The 20,272-nt window shown below is 64.9% G+C and overlaps 1 protein-coding gene across 1 annotated transcript in view; it reads right to left on the reverse strand.

Moving 5' to 3' along the window:
- RPS6KA2 (ribosomal protein S6 kinase A2) overlaps positions 1–20,272 on the reverse strand; it is a 142,658-nt gene that overhangs the window by 78,217 nt on the left and 44,169 nt on the right. Inside the window, exons 2-3 of the mRNA XM_062187027.1 lie at positions 13,802–13,918; positions 6,876–6,957 (exon numbers count right to left, since the gene is read on the reverse strand). Coding sequence (XP_062043011.1) covers positions 6,876–6,957; positions 13,802–13,918 — 199 coding nt within the window. The remainder of the gene's footprint in view (positions 1–6,875; positions 6,958–13,801; positions 13,919–20,272) is intronic.

The following is a 20,272-nucleotide window of genomic DNA, read 5'->3' on the forward strand; positions in this document are numbered from 1 at the left end:
GAACAAAGGCTGCCCACGGGCGGTCATGTTCTTCTCGGCGAACAAAGGCTGCCCACGGGCGGTCGTGTTGGGGTCAAGACTGTTGACTGTTAACGACTCCAAAGACAGAAGGGCAGGAGAAAGCCACAAGTAATAAAAACCATCGGGCCGGCGCTATGGAGTAGCGGGTAAAGCCACCGCCTACAGTGCTGGCATCTCATATGGGCACCAGTTCAAGTCCCAGCTGCTCCACTTCTGATCCAGCCCTTTGCCATGGCCTGAGAAAGCAGTAAAAATGGCCCAAGTCCTTGGGTTCCTGCACCTGTGTGGGAGACCCAGGAAAAGCTCCTGGCTCCTGGTTTTGGATCAGCAAAGCTCTGGCCATTGCGACCATCTGGGGAGTGAACCAGCGGATAGAAGACCTCTCTCTCTGCCTCTACCTCTTTGTAACACTGACTTTCAAATAAATAAGTCAATCTTCAAAAAACAAAAAAATACGTCTACCATCTCAATGACCACGGCTGGCCCAGCTCCTGAGGTTTGTCTGAGACCTCCGCCCACCCCCCCCAACAGCGAGTCACCTGCAGGCCGGCCAGGCCCTCAGCCAGCCTCCTCACTGGAGCAGCTGCCTACGGACGCAGCCCACGCCCGCTTGTCTTTGCTGGATGATCTCTCTCTCTCTGCTCTCTCTGTAACTCTTTCAAATAAATAAATAAATAAGTTTTTTAAAAGAAGCCTTTTCCTCCTGCCCAGCTCATTACTCATCCCGAGTAATTAGCACGGTCACTGATGACACGAAGGCCCGTCACGCTGTTACGGGGTGGGGGGCTCCCGTTTCACCAGGACAGAATTCTTCCTAACCAGACGGCAACTGCCCCCTGCAGTCAGACCTAAACCAAACCTAGCCAGAGAGCGGGAGCACGTCTCCACGCCAGGCAGTTCTCGCGGAGTCAGGCAGACTAGCAGTGCCGGGCCTGCGCTCGGCCAGCGGCATGCGACGCGCATCGAGGGGCATCCCAGCACCAGCAGTGCCGGGCCTGCGCTCGGCCAGCGGCATGCGACGCGCATCGAGGGGCATCCCAGCACCAGCAGTGCCGGGCCTGCGCTCGGCCAGCGGCATGCGACGCGCATCGAGGGGCATCCCAGCACCAGCAGTGCGCTGGGGTCGGCACCGATCAACCCCGTCCCATGGTGAGCAGAGGAACGGGGGCCCAGGGAGCCCCCTGGGGTGACACGGCCCGTGGGGTCAGAGCTGGACGTGGCTCCTGGCTACTCATCGGGACTCTCAGTGTTGGGGGCACTCTGGGGACCCCCTGAGACCCCCAGGGCTGGCCCGGGCACCAGCATTGTGTGAGTGGCCCCTGGCAATCAGCCGAGAGCTGGTGTTCTGGTCAGCACAGGACGTGACATTCCCCACTGGCAGCTCACTGCCCAATGGGCGGGGTGGGGCATGTCCGGCCCCCAAGGCCACACAAGGCCCCTGAAATCCCTTGGTCTGGCGCTGCCCAGCAGCTGCAGGAGGGATTTAGAATCCAGCAAACGTAGAGCAGGCTGAGGTTCACGCTGGTGACTGCGTAGGGGCCGTGAGTGACGCTGTAAATACCCACGCGGCCTGGGCAGGACGCACGCTCCCCACCCCTGGCCTGCCGGCTTGGGATCGGACTGCTCCACCCCGGCCTCCCGCTTGGGCGTACGTTGCTGGCACAGCATTGTTTCCAACCAAACCCCTTAGGACGCACAGCAGGGACGTCCCGCCTGCGGATCCACTGTACAGGCAGGCACCGCCCAACCGCGTGTCAGTCAACCACGCGGTGTCTGTGATGACGTCACGGAGGGCGTCTGCGTGAGTGTGATGGCCACACCACGACGCAGACGGCGGCCCCTTTGGTGAGGGCGTGTGACTGTCACTACACCGTGCAGAACTGTTATCTCTGAGTATCCAACACAGAAACTCAACTCCAAGGCGCTGAAGATGTTTAAAGCGTCCGTGAGTGACTGGGAGACAGGCGGCATTGTCCCCAGGCAGGCGCGGGGCGGGCGGGTGGGCGGTGAGGCACACGCCCAGGGCTCATGACGCTTTTCAGCCAGCGGAGTGGTTGACAGCCCACAGAAATGATGTGCCGCCCCTTTAAGAGGAGGGCGCAGCGCCTGACAGTTCAGGCTTCTGTCAGCCACGCTAAGCCTTTACGCCAACTTCCTACTTCCACACACGGCAATCATCATTGTTCTGAGAAACAATCGGGCCCTCGAAGTCTTTCCTCCGTGTCTCCTGCTCCCTTTGCAACGTGATTTTACGGCTCAAACGCTAGCATCTTGCCCCGGGTGGCTGTCGGGACCCTCAGGGGTGGCTGTAGGGGAGCGAAGACCCTGCCCGTGGCTGTCAGCAAGAGCCTCTGTCCCGCACCTGCTGCAGGGTCTCCCAGCCCAGGAGCCTCTGTCCCCCACCTGCTGCAGGGTCTCCCAGCCCAGGACCCTCTGTCCCGCACCTGCTGCAGGGTCTCCCAGCCCAGGAGCCTCTGTCCCCCACCTGCTGCAGGGTCTCCCAGCCCAGGACCCTCTGTCCCCCCCACCTGCTGCAGGGTCTCCCCAGCCCAGGACCCTCTGTCCCCCACCTGCTGCAGGGTCTCCCAGCCCAGGACCCTCTGTCCCCCACCTGCTGCAGGGTCTGCCAGCCCAGGACCCTCTGTCCCCCCACCTGCTGCAGGGTCTCCCAGCCCAGGACCCTCTGTCCCCCACCTGCTGCAGGGTCTGCCAGCCCAGGACCCTCTGTCCCCCCACCTGCTGCAGGGTCTCCCAGCCCAGGACCCTCTGTCCCCCCACCTGCTGCAGGGTCTCCCAGCCCAGGACCCTCTGTCCCCCCACCTGCTGCAGGGTCTCCCAGCCCAGGAGCCTCTGTCCCCCCACCTGCTGCAGGGTCTCCCAGCCCAGGAGCCTCTGTCCCCCCACCTGCTGCAGGGTCTCCCAGCCCAGGACCCTCTGTCCCCCCACCTGCTGCAGGGTCTCCCAGCCCAGGAGCCTCTGTCCCCCCACCTGCTGCAGGGTCTCCCAGCCCAGGACCCTCTGTCCCCCACCTGCTGCAGGGTCTCCCAGCCCAGGACCCTCTGTCCCCCCACCTGCTGCAGGGTCTCCCAGCCCAGGAGCCTCTGTCCCCCCACCTGCTGCAGGGTCTCCCAGCCCAGGACCCTCTGTCCCCCCACCTGCTGCAGGGTCTCCCAGCCCAGGACCCTCTGTCCCCCACCTGCTGCAGGGTCTCCCAGCCCAGGACCCTCTGTCCCCCACCTGCTGCAGGGTCTCCCAGCCCAGGACCCTCTGTCCCCCCACCTGCTGCAGGGTCTCCCAGCCCAGGACCCTCTGTCCTGCACCTGCTGCAGGGTCTCCCAGCCCAGGAGCCTCTGTCCCCCCACCTGCTGCAGGGTCTCCCAGCCCAGGACCCTCTGTCCCCCCACCTGCTGCAGGGTCTCCCAGCCCAGGACCCTCTGTCCCCCACCTGCTGCAGGGTCTCCCAGCCCAGGAGCCTCTGTCCCCCCACCTGCTGCAGGGTCTCCCAGCCCAGGACCCTCTGTCCTGCACCTGCTGCAGGGTCTCCCAGCCCAGGAGCCTCTGTCCCCCCACCTGCTGCAGGGTCTCCCAGCCCAGGACCCTCTGTCCCCCACCTGCTGCAGGGTCTCCCAGCCCAGGACCCTCTGTCCCCCACCTGCTGCAGGGTCTCCCAGCCCAGGAGCCTCTGTCCCCCCACCTGCTGCAGGGTTCCTTGGCTCACAAGCCGAGCAGACAGGGAGGTGGGGTACACAGGCTCAGGAAGGCCGACACAGATTCCCGTGTTCTCCAGCCCCACTCTCCTCCCACACGTGGGGAAGACGTGCAGGTGGAGGGGGACAGCACCCCTTTGCAGGTTCAGCCTGGCTCAGGTGCGTGTGGAGGGCAGGGCCTCACAGCTCTTGGGACCTCTTTTTTTGCTAGCAAAGGACCACTTTGTAAAGTCCAGTGTCTGGGGAAAAACACCACACCCATGTGTAGCGATGGGCCATTACAGAAAGGAAAAAACAGAATCGGGGCTGGCGTGGGGGCACAGCCACTGAAGCCCCCGCCTGGGCCGCCTGCATCTCATAGCAGAGTGCAGGTTCGAGTCCCAGCTGCTCTTGTTGATCCGGCTGCCTGGGGGAGCACCTGGGCCAGCAGCAGCAGATGACCTGGGCGCTGGGCCCCGGCACCTGTGCGAGACGAGGCTGCAGCTCCAGGCCCCTGGCTTCAGCCTGGCCCAGCCCTGGCTGTCACCACCATTTCTGACGGGAGACCTTGTCCCTCTACCTCTTCTCTCTTTCTCTCTCTCTGTTGCTCTGCCTTTCAAATAAATTCTATTTTAATGTAAAGTGCTGGGATGGAAGCTGACTTTCCAAGGAGCACAAGCAAGTGGAACATTTCCTGTTCTGTGATTCTATTACAAAAGTCAAGTTTGGCTTTGCTGAACGCCTGAGATGCTGAGAACAGAGAGGATTGCAGCTGCCTGCGGTCCTGCACCTCAGAGCCGCTGGTCTCATTCCGGCCAGTCTCCTGCTGCCGCGGCATCTCTCAGCCGTGTGCACACGTGGTACTGTGCGCTGGGCTGGACTGCTCGAGGCACTGTGCTCCTCACAACAGCACGAGCCTCGGCGTACACGGCTTACGCCCTGCCGTTCCGAGTGACACGGGGTCAGGAGTCTTGTCAAGGATGCTCAGGAGGGCCGGCGCCGTGGCTCACCTGTGGCACCAGCATCCCATATGGGAGCCGGGTTCTAGTCCCGGTTGCTCCTTTTCCAGTCCAGCTCTCTGCTGTGGCCCGGGAGTGCAGTGGAGGACGGCCCAAGGGCTTGGGCCCTGCACCCCATGGGAGACCAGGAGAAGCACCTGGCTCCTGGCTTCGGATTAGCGTAGCTCTGGCGGTAGCAGCCATTTGGGGAGTGAACCAACAGAAGGAAGACCTTTCTCTCTGTCTCTCTCTCTCTCACTGTCTAACTCTGTCAAATACAAAAAATTTAAAAAAAAAAATGATGCTCATGGTTGCATGCTAAACAGAGTAGGAACCTCGGTACCCACAGAGACTGAAACTGAGAGAGCTGAGGCCAGGGCCGATCCCGATGGGTTCCGGGGCTTGTTGGGGGGTGGGGTTGCAGAGAGGACATCCCAGCACCGTCACTGCCTCTCGGTCCTCCAGGGAGGAGTGAGCAGCCCCGAGTGCCCCACCCGAGACTGTGCACCCTAGAGTTACTAGGACAACTATTCAAAGCCATCAATCAGGTCTGCCCCTAAGAGATTATGATCCAGTAGGAGGGCGTGGGGCCCAGGCCTGTATTTACAGGGAAGTCCACCACCCTCCAAACACACACAGCAGACGCCGAGGCAGGTGCAGGTCTGGCCAAAGCGGGCAACTGGTGCTGTTCTCACCGCGGGCTGTGCCGACAGCACTGACCCATTCTCTTCTTGGACAGAAATGCTCACCCATCCCTTCAGCCTCAGGCTCCCTTACTTCTTAAGATTTATTTATTTGAAGTGTAGAACAACAGAGAGAGAGAGAGAGAGAGAGAGAATCTTCCAGCCACTGGTTCACCCCTCAGTGGCCACAACGGCCACGGCTGAGCCCAAAGCCAGGAGCCTAGACCTCCACCCTGAGCTCGCACATGGGTGGCAGGGACCCGAGCACTCAGGCCATCACCTCTGCCCTCCTCAGGCACAGTAATAGGAAGCTGGACTGGAGGGGGCAGCCAGACTCAACACGGTACTGCAACGTGGGCTGCCGGCGTCCACGCGGTGACTTGACCTGCTGCGCCACGACTCCGGCCCCGGACTCCTCACTCCTGGACCTCGCTCTCTCGGGCGCGCTCCTACTGTGTACACGTAAGATGTTGAAAGCCTGTGTGTACTTGGTCGATGCGCTTTGTAGTCCTGCACCGTTGATGCTATGTGGCTCAAAATATCCACCTTGCATCCCCAGCTGTATGGCGAGGGCTCGAAGGCAGAGAAGGCTGTGCTGCTGCGTGACCGCCTGTGTGCATGGCTGGGGACGCTGTGCGACCAGGCTGAATGCTTCCAGTGCTGCCTTGTCACCGTCAGGCATCAACAGGACCCAACAGCCCAAGCACGGGCTCCCCGGCCCCCCGCCAGAGGACAGCCGCCCCCCCCCCCCCCGCAGGTTCCTGTGGTTTCTGTCCCCACCAGACCACGACCCGGTTCCCCAGTTCAAATAAGCGACCACGGCTCCTGCAGGAACCAGGGCCGCTCGCCCTCTTGCTGCTGCCGAGTCCAACGCCAGCCACTCTTGTTCCCACGGGCAGCCCCGGGCGGCCTGCGAGCCATGTCCCCTCCTCCCTAGTCGGTGCTCGTAGCTGACCAGCTGCCGCCCCTGCATCTGTCCAGACTCTGGGGGGCACGGGGCCCACCCGTCCCCAGCAGCCTGAGCAGGACCCACGGGCTAAACCTGGGGCAGACTCCAGACAGCGCCTCTGTCTCGAGCCTGTGACGGAGGGCGGGAGCACAGGGGGCCGGCCGTGGCCGCGGGGCCGCCGGGCCCACTCCCCGTCCCGGGGAAGCGGAGAGAAAACAGCGCGACCGTGAGTCACGTTCCCCCTCAAACTGAGCAGTCCCACCGGCTGGCGAGCGGGGCTGTTTGTGGCGCCACACGCGCCACACGCGCCGGAGCAGCCTGCTGCCTCCCGCTGCTCTTTTCCCAGACGCCGCTCGCTCGGCAGCACGTGTGCCGAGGGCTGGTGTTTACACAATCTGGCTCTCCCCCGGCGCCTGTGGGAATGTCGCAGGGCTGTTTTAAATGCCCAGGGAACGCCGACGCTGCTCAGGACCGAGCAGGCGGTGCAGAGACAGCCGGGGACCGAGCAGGCGGAGCAGGGCGCAGGGCGCAGCCTTACCCTTGAGCGTGGCCTTCTTGAGGACTTTCATGGCGTAGAGCTGCCCGGTGTCGGAGCCCTTGACCTTCCGCACCAGGAACACCTGCAAGGGGAGAGCAGGACGCCTGAGACCGCGCGGCTCCCAACGTGTTTTTCTGATTGGAGTTGCCGGGGGCTACAGACGTGAGGAAGGCCCCCCAGAGAAAGGAACACGCTGTGGGGAGCCGCGGGCTTCTCCAGCTCCGTGTCCCTGCCGACGGCCGGGGTGGGCAGCGTCGGGAGCTGCCGGAGCACCACCCTCGGCCGTGGGCGCCCTCCCGTCCCACTCGATACCACGGCAGCACCGTCACCCCGTCTGGGGCCAGCTGTTTACGGGGTTTGCAGGGACTTTGCGGGTTCCTTTTCCACGACGCTGTGAATCCCCACGGCGGGGGCCACGCACAGGTACTGCCGATCACGCCCGTCAGGCCCTTCCGAGTTTCAAGATGAACCCGACTGTCTTGGAACTGTCTTCACGCGAAGTCCAGCGGCTTAGGTTTACGGAGTTACCTCCCACCTGGGTCCTGGGAGTTCTGTGGGCGTCTGACGGCCCTTTCTGAAGCACTTTTTTTTTTTTTTTTTTTAATGTGTGTATCATGGAGGAAAATGAAACAGGAAAGATAACTGGGAGACGTTCAGTTTAAAATTGGATTAATGGTCTCCCAACAAAATTAGCAAACAAAACGCAAGGAAAACCCGGAGCGTGGTTTACAGCAACAATCTGCAGGCAGAGGACGACGGGGCGGGGCCGTGCCCGGGGATGGGGGGGCTCCCTAGCGGATGCGGTCTCCCTGCAGGTGCGCCGGGCCCAGCTCCTGTGCAAGCCTCACAGGCAGGCCCCGGGCCTCCGGCTCCAGGCAGCCCCTGTGGGCCCAGGTGTCCCCGGAGCCACCAGGTGAGCAGGAGGCCGTGTGAGGGCTGCAGCCCCCCGATGGCTGTGTCAGTGTGGTGACAGCTCCTGCCCGGATGAGAGAGAGAACGTTCGGGAACTTCCTGAGCAGGGCCTCCCAGAGTGGAGGGAGCTGGAGCAGGCCCGCAGGCCCGAGTGCCCCTTGTGGGGACACAGTAACGGGGGACGGGGAAGACACACGGACAAGACGCAGCTCCACGTTTGCACCCTATGCCCTGCAGGTGCCCAGCTGCCTCCTGCCCCAGGTCGCTGTCCCAGGACAGCATCCTCCTGGTCACTGTCACCACTTGGTCACAGTCCCTTCTCAAATGAGAAGTACCACGTCCACGAGGACACATCCCGCTCCTCTGCCCAGGGAGAAGCAAGGCCCAGCACGGCAGCGCGGCGTTGTCCTGGGCAGCAGCACCCTGCTCAGGGCGTGAGTCAGGTCTGGGAGAACCGCGGGCAACCAGCAGGGGGCTCCCGAAAGGCCGTCGCCACGCATTCGATCAGCTGTCTGGGGGACTCCTGCAGCTGGGTCAGCAGGCCTGCGTTCCAGGCGTGGCAGCAGGGCGTGGCCCAGCCTCATGTACCAACCGCCCAGCATCCTGCCCTCCCGCAGGACCTGGCTCCGGGGGCCACCAGGGCCAGTGAGCTGTGGTCCTGGAAGTCCCTGCAGGAGGAAGGGCTCCTGTCAGGCAGGTAGGGCTGTGGCAGCCCTGGCGAGAGGGGCCAGATCTCAGCTTCTGCTGTGACTGCTTCCATTTCAAACAGGCTCGGCCAGGCAGAGTGGCCGGCCCCGCCCCTCAGCCCCAACGGCACCTGGGGCTGCGGCAGGAGGTGCGGCCAGGAGCCCGGGGATGAGCACGGCTGGGTGGTCCCAGAGAGGCCTGTGGAGGGGACTAAGAGAGAAAGCTGGGCCCTGGGGTAGGAAGAGGGGGCAAGGCCAGCAGGTGCCATGTGTCCACTGGGCCAGTGGTGTGGACAGGGAAGCCCTCCTGGGCCAGAGCACAGAACTGGCACAGAACGTTCCAGCTGCTGGTCCTGCCCTGGGATGGAGCACACGTGAGCAGCCTGGGCTGCGGGCCCTGGTCACCGCGGGTCAAGCACACGGCCTCAGCTTCAGTCTGGGGCTGTCCCGGCTCTCGCCAGTTCCAAGGCTACCAGCTTCTGACCTTTCACTCTCCGTGACCTCGTGAGCTAACACCCCCCCCATCCCGGACACCCGAGCACACGCGCACCTGCACCCGCACACGTACGGGGCTGGCCTTGCTCTCTCGTGGACCAGCTGCTACATCTGTCACAGGGCTCCGTGCCCACGGATGCACTGGGGCCGTCCTCGCGAGGGGGCTTCGTTGCGGAAGTGAGCTCTCTGGCTCCCGCCCTGGCCCCCTCACCACGGCTGTGACGCGGCAGAAGGTTCCCGTCACGTGCTCAGCAGGTGCCGGCATCAGGCCGTTGGGCTGCCGGGCCAAGGACCAGTGTGCACAGTTACGCTCAGCCACACGGAACAGACCACGGCAGAAGGCACGACTGCAGAGAGCCATCTCGACCACGGCAGTGTACACGGGCAGCCACGTCCACGCGGACAGCCACCAGTCACCACCTGAGGTACTGCCCGATTTGCCCAGGTATTTACCTATGAAAACATTTTCCTGTGTTGCATTTTATACTTGAAAAAGGAGACGGCCGGGGCGGGCATTTGGCACGGCCATCGAGACCTCTCTTGGGACACCTGTATCCCGTACCGGGGTGTCCAGGTCCAACTCCCAGCTCTGCTCCTGATTCCAGCTCTCGGCTCATGCAGACCCCGGGAGACAGCAGGTGACGGCTCCGCACTCCTGTCCCTGCCAGCCACGCGGGAGACCTGGATTGAGTTCCTGGCTGTAGCAGGCACTGGGGAGTGAGCCAGTGGGGAGTTCTCTGTGTCTCTCTCTCTCCGCCTTTCAAATAAATAAAACGAATTTTCTGAAAAACCAGACGGCCGCTGGGTAAAGCTGCAGCTTGTGCTTCTGTGTTCCTGGTTCTGTCCATGTCCACCGGGTGCCTGCCACGTGCCGGGCACTCCCACGTGGCTGCAGCAGGGGCCGCCCTGCAGTCAGCAGAGCTCCTGCCGGGAGAGAGCAGCCCAGGAGAGAGCAGCCCTGGGATAAACAGCAAAGCACAGGAACACGGAATCACAGCGGGGAAGGCGCGCGGCTACGGGCTTGGCGGGCGCCCAGCCTTCCCCGTGTCGCTCTGACCTGCTTATGTCATTCAGGCACCGGTCCTGATGCGCTGGAAAAGATTCTGACCATTTTAGCAACTGGCGGCGCTGACTCTGATACTTAATCTCGCCGGCCTCCTGTGTCTCCTGCGCTTCATTTTTAGAGCAGCTTCTGCAGCAGCCGCTCAGCACACGCAGGGCAAAGCCGCAGAGAAACCGGCGCTCCTCGCGCTCCCGTGGCTGCGCGACCACAGCCCTGTTCTCTGAGCAAAATCTTCAGCTCTCCCCGAATTGAAACCTGGAAACTGTCTGCAGAGCCCACTGGGGAACGAGCCCACAGGGCGGAGGGCACCCAGGGACGCTGTGTAACCACCCCCCCAAGGGGAGACAGTGCATGACCCAGGCTAACATGCTACCACCCCCCACCCTGAGTCAGACAAAAATTAGGATTTTTTTATTTTCCCTTGCTCCCTTCTCAGAATGTGGGAGTCACAGCCCACAGAGCATTTCCCAGAAGGGCTGACGGAAACGTGAAAGTCCCCTCCCCCCGCCCTTCCCCACGGACCAGCTCAGGGAGCACCTCCCGCCCCCGCCGGCCCCAGCAGCAGGAGGTCCGCACGGCTCGCTGACCTGGCTGCACGGCTTGCCCGGTGCAACGTTCACGTCGCTCTGTTCTTGGGGACGGGCTTAGCCGCGTCTTTCTCTTGCCCCCCTCCACAGCGGCCCCCGCTCTCCCGACGTGGCAGAAACCGTGACGGTGACCTGGCTCGCTGTGTGTGCAGGACACTCGGACTGGCACACGTGTGCTCTGTACAGGGTGCCTGAGAGATCTCGCAGCAGGAGGCCCACGCTCTGTGCCCAGCGCTGCTGGCCGGGACAGCCCTGAGCTCCTGTGACAGGGACGGCCCTGAGCTGTGACAGGGACACAGCCCTACACTTCCGTGACGGGGACGGCCCTGAGCTGTGATGGGGACACAGCCCTGAGCTCCTGTGACAGGGACAGCCCTACACTTCTGTGACGGGGACAGCCCTGAGCTCTGTGACGGGGACAGCCCTGAGCTCTGTGACGGGGACAGCCCTGAGCTGTGACAGGGACACAGCCCTACACTTCCGTGACGGGGACGGCCCTGAGCTGTGACGGGGACACAGCCCTGAGCTCCTGTGACAGGGACACAGCCCTACACTTCCGTGACGGGGGACGGCCCTGAGCTGTGACGGGGACACAGCCCTGAGCTCCTGTGACAGGGACAGCCCTACACTTCTGTGACGGGGACAGCCCTGAGCTCTGTGACGGGGACAGCCCTGAGCTGTGACAGGGACACAGCCCTACACTTCTGTGACAGGGATGGCCCTGAGCTCTGTGATGGGGACGGCCCTGACCTGTGACGGGGACACAGCCCTACACTTCTGTGACAGGGACGGCCCTGAGCTGTGACAGGGACACAGCCCTACACTTCTGTGACGGGGATGGCCCTGAGCTGTGATGGGGACGGCCCTGAGCTGTGACAGGGACGGTCCTGTGCTCTGGTGACCACGCCAGTCTCACTCTGGGTCACGAGCAGAGAGCAGACTGAGGAGAAGCCTAGTCGAGGACCCGTGCCGTCCAGGGCAGGAGGACAGAGCCACATGAAGGTCCCGGGGGCCACCTGGAGTCCTGCCAGGCAGGTGGGGCGATGCCTGCTCACTCCTGGGTCTCCAGATCCGAGCCCCTCTGGGGGCGCGGGGGGAGCCTCCGGGCCTGCCAGGTCCTGGTGCTCCCGGTGCATGGTCCAAGGCTGGGAGCTGCCTCGGGGTGGACACATTCCCGGTGCCTGGCTGTCGCAGGAGGACGACCGTGCACGGGGCTCACTGCCCCCGCCAGACGGGGGCATCAGAACCACGGACTCCCCGCTGGCGTGAGTTTTGCTTTCACACCAACAGTGCGAACGAGCACCCGGCGGACAAGCGCAGTGTGCACTCTGACGCTAGTGCGTCCTGTGCCCAGGAAACCCCGGAGCAGCACCTCTCCCTCCGCGGCCCCGTCCACGCCAGCCGCTCAGGAGGTCCGGTCCCGCGGGAGCCAGCTCTGCCACTGCCTCCTGCTGCTCCCTGGCTCTCAGCTCTGGGATGTGAACCCAGACGTGTGTGCGCCCCCTGGGGGCTCCGCCTCACGCCAGGCCTCCGCCTGCTGTTTTCCAAGCAATGAGTTTTGTTTCGTCTTTTTTTCTTTAAGCAAAATTGAAATTAAAATTCTGTAGTTTGAATGAGGGCCCAGGGAAGCTTCTCCTCCTACATAGTGCACTGGTCCTAGGGGGGTTCTCAGGATCGCCCCGCTCAGCTAAGAGGCCCCGGGTCTGTGCCTTTGTGGGGCTCACAGAGCTCCCCTGCCCCTGCCCCAGGCACTCCCGCACGTTGGCTGCGGCGATGGGGACGCTGCCTGGGCCCCAGCGGGGCGCCTCCTCGCTGGACAGACGGGCTTGGCAGACGGTGCCTTGTGCGGGCCAGACACCTTCGCGAGACAGGCAGGTGGCTGAGGCCCGGGGAAAACGGTGCTGGCCTGTATCCGAGCCGTGGTTCTCAGGGTGGAGCGAAGGCCCTCCCTCAGTTGGCTACTCTGTCACTTGGCGGGAGGACATCGCAATGCCAACTAAGCTGGCTGTGTGCTCTATTTTTAGTAACACTGGTCACATCACGCGAGCCTGCGATCTTCGTGCCGTGAACGGCGGGGAGCAGCCGGCCTCCCAGGCCCGGGGTCTCTGCACAGCCACGGTCCCGCGTGCTTCAGTCTGATCCGTCGCCCACAGAGCAGTGCACGCCCGCCTTCCCGTGGGGAAGAATGGCTCTCCCTTCCCAGCTTCGCAACCACACTGCCGTGCCCTGCGGGCGACTGCCGATCCCGCGCCGAAATCCACGGGACCCAGGTTTCCCGTGGGCGGACGTCAGCTGGGAACCGAGGGCTCGGGGCAGTGCCTGCGGCCCCACAGAACAAGCGGCACCCGGTGTACTGCAGGCCCGTGATCTAGAACTCGATCTAACCATCAGCATCTAGGACCCAGAGCGGTCAGCACGCACCGCAGGAAGGCACAGGTCGCGAGTGAGAAGCAGTTACTGACAGCCTGCTGTGTGCGAACGTGGCACTCCACGAAGAGTCGTGGTGCCAGCTCTTCCTGCTGTGACTTGGAGGTGAAGGCGGAAGGGACACGGGCAGTCGTGTGCACAGGTACGGCTTGGGCTGCTGCCAAGCGGCAGGTGCGCCTTACTCCAGGGAACTCTTAGAAAGCCCTTCAGAGCCAGCGCGCGGCACTGCAAGCGGGCCGTGGACGGGAAGTGGAGGCCGAGGGCGCAGGGACCGTGCGTGGACCTGGACAGTAAGGAGCGGCGCCATCGGCAAACCCCAGCCTACCTGGGCCGAGGACAGGCGGGCGCCCGCTCCAGGGAGTGCTGCTCCCCTCCCATCACTTTCTCCCCTTTCAAACAGCTGTGGAAGATGCACTTTCCGGGGGACGCTGGCGCCTGCCGCCCGCGGGGTTAAAGGAGACGCCGAGGGAGGCCGTGGGCGAGGGGACAGGCGTGGCCTGGCAGGCTCAGGGGGACGCTGGCACCTGCCGCCCGCGGGGTTAAAGGAAACACCCCGAGGGAGGCCGTGGGCGAGGGGACAGGCGTGGCCTGGCAGGCTCAGGGGGACGGGGTCCTCACACTGCACAGCCCCACAGTCAGGGAGCTCCTGCCGTGCACGGAGTCTGCGTGGTGAGGTCAAGCCACGAGCCACGGAGGAAGCGGGCCTCCCGCGGGCAGCCCTGAGCCCCACCCGGAGCCGCCCGGGGCCCCACTCACCTTCCCGTAGGAGCCCTGTCCCAGCACCTTCAACAGCTCAAACTGGGACGGGTCGGCCTTCTCGAACCCCTCCTTCACATGGTGGCTGATGGCGATCTCCTTCACGAGCCCTTCCTCCTGCAAGACAGCAGCGGCACACGGTCAGGACCCGGGGAGACACGGCCATCCGGCGGACACGGTCAGGACCCGGGGAGACACGGCCATCCCGGCGGACACGGTCAGGACACAGGGAGACACGGCCATCCCGGCGGACACGGTCAGGACCCGGGGAGACACTGCCATCCCGGCGTCTGCCTTCAGGGGTCAGGACATGGGGAGACACGGCCATCCCGGCGGACACGGTCAGGACACGGGGAGACACTGCCATCCCGGCGTCTGCCTTCAGGGGTCAGGACTTGGGGAGACACGGCCATCCCGGCGGACACGGTCAGGACACGGGGAGACACGGCCATCCCGGCGGACACGGTCAGGACACGGGGAGACACGGCCATCCCGGCGGACACGGTCAGGACACGGGGAGACACGGCCATCCCGGCAGCACACGGTCAGGACCCGGGGAGACCGCGGCCATCCCAGCGGCACACGGTCAGGACACGGGAGACACGGCCATCCCGGCAGCACACGGTCAGGACCCGGGGAGACACGGCCATCCCGGCGTCTGCCTTCAGGGGTCAGGACATGGGGAGACACGGCCATCCCGGCGGACACGGTCAGGACACGGGGAGACACTGCCATCCCGGCGTCTGCCTTCAGGGGTCAGGACACGGGGAGACACGGCCATCCCGGCGGCACACGGTCAGGACACGGGGAGACACGGCCATCCCGGCGGACACGGTCAGGACACGGGGAGACACGGCCATCCTGGCGGCACACGGTCAGGACACGGGGAGACACGGCCATCCCGGCGGACACGGTCAGGACACGGGGAGACAAGGCCATCCCGGTGGCACACGGTCAGGACACGGGGAGACACGGCCATCCCGGCGGACACGGTCAGGACACGGGGAGACAAGGCCATCCCGGTGGCACACGGTCAGGACACGGGGAGACACGGCCATCCCGGCGGACACGGTCAGGACACGGGAGACACGGCCATCCCGGCAGCACACGGTCAGGACACGGGGAGACACGGCCATCCCGGCGGCACACGGTCAGGACACGGGGAGACACGGCCATCCTGGCGGCACACGGTCAGGACACGGGGAGACACGGCCATCCCGGCATCTGCCTTCAGGGGTCAGGACACGGGGAGACACGGCCATCCCGGCGGACACGGTCAGGACACGGGGAGACACGGCCATCCCGGCGGCACACGGTCAGGACACGGGGAGACCATGGCCATCCTGGCGACACGTGGTCGGGACACAGGGAGACTGAGGCCATCCCAGCATCTGCCTTCAGGGGTCAGGACATGGGGAGACCGCGGTCATCCCGGCGTCTGCCTTCGGGGGTCGCGGGCGGGGCCCTCAGCGTGGGCTCCAAGTGCCACGGCGCCCCACGTGGCGTGCCTTGCAGTGGCCTGGCTGTAGGGAACGACTACCGGGGCCTGTGTGTCCCCTGCACGCCTCTCTGGGAGGACCGGGGCCTCAAGGGCACCTAAAGGGACTCACGACGCAACCCACTCTGCTGCTGCACAGAATGGGACGCGTGCAGACACAGCACAACACGCGAGGACACGCTCCCCAGCGGCGGTCTCTCCCGGAAGCCGCACGTCAGGTCCCGCGTGTGCAGGTGGAGACGCGGACGTCTCGCCCTCCTCCTGGGTCCCGTTTACACGGCCCCGAAGCCACGGCCCCAGCTGACACACATGGTGCGACCCGGCCACCCAAGGACCCACGGCAGAGGAAGGCGGGACAGGGCCGTTTGCCCCAGAAGCAGGGATTCTCTGCCCGAGAACAGGCCCTTGTCTGTCAGCCACGACGCGGGTAGAAGTCACTGCACTTTTCCATCTCGGGGCTTCTCATGCCCGAAGCCACAGGACGTGGGCACCTGTCAGTCCAGCAGGGGGCGGGGCACCTGTCAGTCCAGCAGGGGGAGGGGGCACCTGTCAGTCCAGCAGGGGGTGGGGGAAACCTGTCAGTCCAGCAGGGGTGGGGGCACCTGTCAGTCCAGCAGGGGCGGGGGGCACCTGTCAGTCCAGCAGGGGGCGGGGGCACCTGTCAGTCCAGCAGGGGGTGGGGGCACCTGTCAGTCCAGCAGGGGCGGGGACACCTGTCAGTCCAGCAGGGGGCGGGGGGCACCTGTCAGTCCAGCAGGGGCGGGGGCACCTGTCAGTCCAGCAGGGGGCGGGGGCACCTGTCAGTCCAGCAGGGGTGGGGGCACCTGTCAGTCCAGCAGGGGGCGGGGGCACCTGTCAGTCCAGCAGGGGCGGGGGCACCTGTCAGTCCAGCAGGGGGCGGGGGCACCTGTCAGTCCAGCAGGGGTGGGGGGCACCTGTCAGTCCAGCAGGGGCGGGGGGCACCTGTCAGTCCAGCAGGGGCGGGGGCACCTGTCAGTCCAGCAGGGGGCGGGGGGCACCTGTCAGTCCAGCAGGGGTGGGGGCACCTGTCAGTCCAGCAGGGGGCGGGGGCACCTGTCAGTCCAGCAGGGGTGGGGGCACCTGTCAGTCCAGCAGGGGTAGGGGGCACCTGTCAGTCCAGCAGGGGTGGGGGCACCTGTCAGTCCAGCAGGGGGCGGGAGCACCTGTCAGTCCAGCAGGGGCGGGGGCACCTGTCAGTCCAGCAGGGGCGGGGGCACCTGTCAGTCTAGCAGGGGGCGGGGGAACCTGTCAGTCCAGCAGGGGCGGGGGGGCACCTATCAGTCCAGCAGGGGGCGGGGGCACCTGTCAGTCCAGCAGGGGGCGGGGGCACCTGTCAGTCCAGCAGGGGTGGGGGAACCTGTCAGTCCAGCAGGGGGCGGGGGCACCTGTCAGTCCAGCAGGGGCGGGGGCACCTGGGAAGGAGGTGTTTGCTGGCGTCGTGGCCCACCCAGCTCCTGAATTATCTGTTTCTCCCTGAGAGCCCCCTTCCACCCGTGCCCCCGGCCGTCCTCCCTTCCCTGTTTCCGGCTCTGGCCGGCACAGAAGGCACAGAGAGAACTGGCCAAGAGCCCTCTGCAGTCAGCTCCCCCGGGGCCCCTCCCTCCCTTCCAAGATGCGGAGTGCAGACCCTGCCCCCAGCTCGGTTGCACAGCCTGGGTGAGGAGGGGGCCGGTCTCCAACCAGGGCCTGCACAGTGGCGCTTCAAGCACTCCGTGGAAATGGAATGAAGAAAGGTGCATTCTGGGTGCAAACATGCTTGAAACCCATGCACTTAAGGGGTCTTCAAAAAGTTCATGGAAACGCTCGCCACGAGAAAACCGGATGGATGCCACGTCTGCCCTCCAAACTCATCCTTTAATTCCATTTCCATGGCGCTTTTGTAGCAGCGTCAACTTCCTGTGTGAACGATCGCTCTTGGGAGAAACCGTAACGTGACAGTTCACGTAGACGCGGCTCCTGTCCCAGCCGGGGGAGCAGCTGAGCCACGAGGCCCCCTCCATCCCCACCCCCACCTCACCGAGGATTATTATGCAAACAATGAGCACAGCGCACACCTGCGGTCTGATCGACTGTGGGACTTTCTGAACTCAGAAGAGAAAACTTGAAGCTCCCTGCTTTGCGTTCATTACTTGGGTGATAAGCAAACACGCTGTAGCCCAGCCCAGGATCTGTGCTCCGTGGAACCGCAGGGCTGGGCCAGCCCCTGGGGACCCTGCGGCTGTATTGAAATCTCCTGATTTCACAGGGAGAGAGACGGGGCCCCGGGCCCTGTGTGCGTCACCTGCGCTGTCTGCTGCCTGTGCAGTGGCCTCTCTGATCCCCTACGGAGAAAAGCCCGGGGTCCAGGGTTAGAGACAGCCCCAAGCCCCCGGGGCCCAGGGTTAGACAGCCCCAAGCCCCCGGGGTCCAGGGTTAGAGACAGCCCCAAGCCCTCAGGGTCCAGGGTTAGACAGCCCCAAGCCCCCGAGGTCCAGGGTTAGACAGCCCCAAGCCCTCGGGGCCCAGGGTTAGACAGCCCCAAGCCCTCGGGGTCCAGGGTTAGAGACAGCCCCAAGCCCTCGGGGTCCAGGGTTAGACAGCCCCAAGCCCTCAGGGTCCAGGGTTAGACAGCCCAAGCCCTCGGGGCCCAGGGTTAGACAGCCCAAGCCCCCGGGGTCCAGGGTTAGACAGCCCCAAGCCCCCGGGGTCCAGGGTTAGACAGCCCCAAGCCCCCAGGGTCCAGGGTTAGAGACAGCCCCAAGCCCTGGGGGTCCAGGGTTAGACAGCCCCAAGCCCCCAGGGTCCAGGGTTAGAGACAGCCCCAAGCCCTGGGGGTCCAGGGCTAGACAGCCCCAAGCCCCCAGGGTCCAGGGTTAGACAGCCCCAAGCCCCCGGGGCCCAGGGTTAGACAGCCCCAAGCCCCCAGGGTCCAGGGTTAGAGACAGCCCCAAGCCCTGGGGGTCCAGGGCTAGACAGCCCCAAGCCCCCAGGGTCCAGGGTTAGACAGCCCCAAGCCCCCGGGGTCCAGGGTTAGACAGCCCCAAGCCCCCGGGGTCCAGGGTTAGACAGCCCCAAGCCCCCGGGGTCCAGGGTTAGACAGCCCAAGCCCTCGGGGCCCAGGGTTAGACAGCCCAAGCCCCCGGGGTCCAGGGTTAGAGACAGCCCCAAGCCCCCAGGGTCCAGGGTTAGAGACAGCCCCAAGCCCCCGGGGTCCAGGGCTAGACAGCCCCAAGCCCTCGGGGTCCAGGGCTAGACAGCCCCAAGGCCTCGGGGTCCAGGGTTAGACAGCCCCAAGCCCTGGGGGTCCAGGGTTAGATAGCCCCAAGCCCTCGGAGGAACTCCCGTGGCGTCTTTTCCCACCACGGACCCACCCACGGGGAAGTAAGCCCAAGGTCACCTGTCACTTCCACGCCCCTCCCTCTTTGGTAAGGACAACACCTCTGGGCAGCGGTCACGGACGCCCTCCACCTACAGGGCAGGGGTCGCAGGGGCAGGTGGTGCCTGTCGCCCGGGACCCCCTTTCCCGCCTACGCTGACTCCCACAGTGCAGCTGGCAGCATCTGCGTCGCGCAACAGGCAGCCGCTCGGCTGAACAGTGAAATCCAGCACCAACCGAAGACACCGGTAGGAAGCGCCGAGCCCAGCCGAGCAGGCGGAGACAGCGGAGGCCGAGCCCTCAACGCACAAGCGCCGTGCCGGCTGTTGCACGGGTTTCTGAAAGACGGCTAGGCTTTCCTTCCCTCTTCTGGAGGACCAGGGCCCGCCTCTGCGGGCCCTCGACCTGACCGCCACTGTGGCAATGGGCTCGCTGCCCCCACGGCCTCTGCAGGGTCCTCGACCTGACCGCCGCTGTGGCAATGGGCTCGCTGCCCCCACGGCCTCTGCAGGGCCCTCGACCTGACCGCCGCTGTGGCAATGGGCTCGCTGCCCCCACGGCCTCTGCAGGGCGCTCCGCCTGACGGGCACGCGCAGCAGCCGCCGGGGCCATCCGGGCCAGTGCACCCTGACCCTGTGTGGACGAAGCCTAGCTGTGAGCTCCAGCACCTGCCGGGCCGCCCGCCTCCCCTGCTCGCTCGGGGGAAGGGAAGCAGGGAGGAGCAGCAGAAGGAAGGGACTGGCAAACGCCGGCCGGGACGCCAGGACACGGACAGTGCTGACGCCTGGAGCGTGGCACAGCGCGCGAGCCGGCGACGCGGATCTGGGCGGCCAGCCCTCCGCCTCCAGCCGGGCACTGTCACTGCCTGCTCTCGGGTCGCTGAGCGGGCTGCAGCAGGATCAGGGAGGGCAGAGTCTGCAGCGGCGTGGCTGAGCCCTCACTCCTCCTCCATCCCAGACCACGCGTGCCTTCTCCGTACAAAGGAAGACCTGGCCCACCAGAGGGCCGGGGAAGCCGCCACGTGCATGGTGCGGAGCAGGGCGTGGGCCGGCCTGCAGCTTCCTCCATCCTCAGGACGAAGCCCCACGCGTTCCCTGGGCCCAACTTCAGAGTCTTACAGCCGAGCGAGCAGAGTGACACCCACACAGCCCAACCTCCACGTCTCTCTACTCTCAAGTCCCGCCCCTGCACCACCCCTCCCCTGTCAATCTTGGTTTTCCCGTTGCATCTCCGTCTCCGAGGTTTGGACCTGAAGCTCCCCTGGCTCACCGGCTCTTTCCTCACCATCACTGCTTGCCGTGCCCCTCAGTCACAGTCCCTACCACCCCATAACTGAACCAGGCTCCATCTTGGGCCCCGCTATGAGCTGCCCCAAAGGAGTGGCAAAGCCGGGAAGGCCCTGGAGGGCTCCCGGCTGGGGTGGGGTCTCAGGTGCAGGCTCCGAACGTGGCCTCCTTCACCCCAAGTCAGAAACTCCCTGGCAGGCCACGCCTCCTTGGGCGCCGTTCCCACCGCGAGGAGATGGGCCGCGGCTCCTGTTGATGGATTTGTCAGATGCCCTGAGCTCCAGGGACTCAGACCTGGGAGTGGCTGGACG

Source organism: Lepus europaeus, chromosome 3 (genome assembly GCF_033115175.1).
Source record: "Lepus europaeus isolate LE1 chromosome 3, mLepTim1.pri, whole genome shotgun sequence".
NCBI classification, from domain to species: domain Eukaryota; kingdom Metazoa; phylum Chordata; class Mammalia; order Lagomorpha; family Leporidae; genus Lepus; species Lepus europaeus.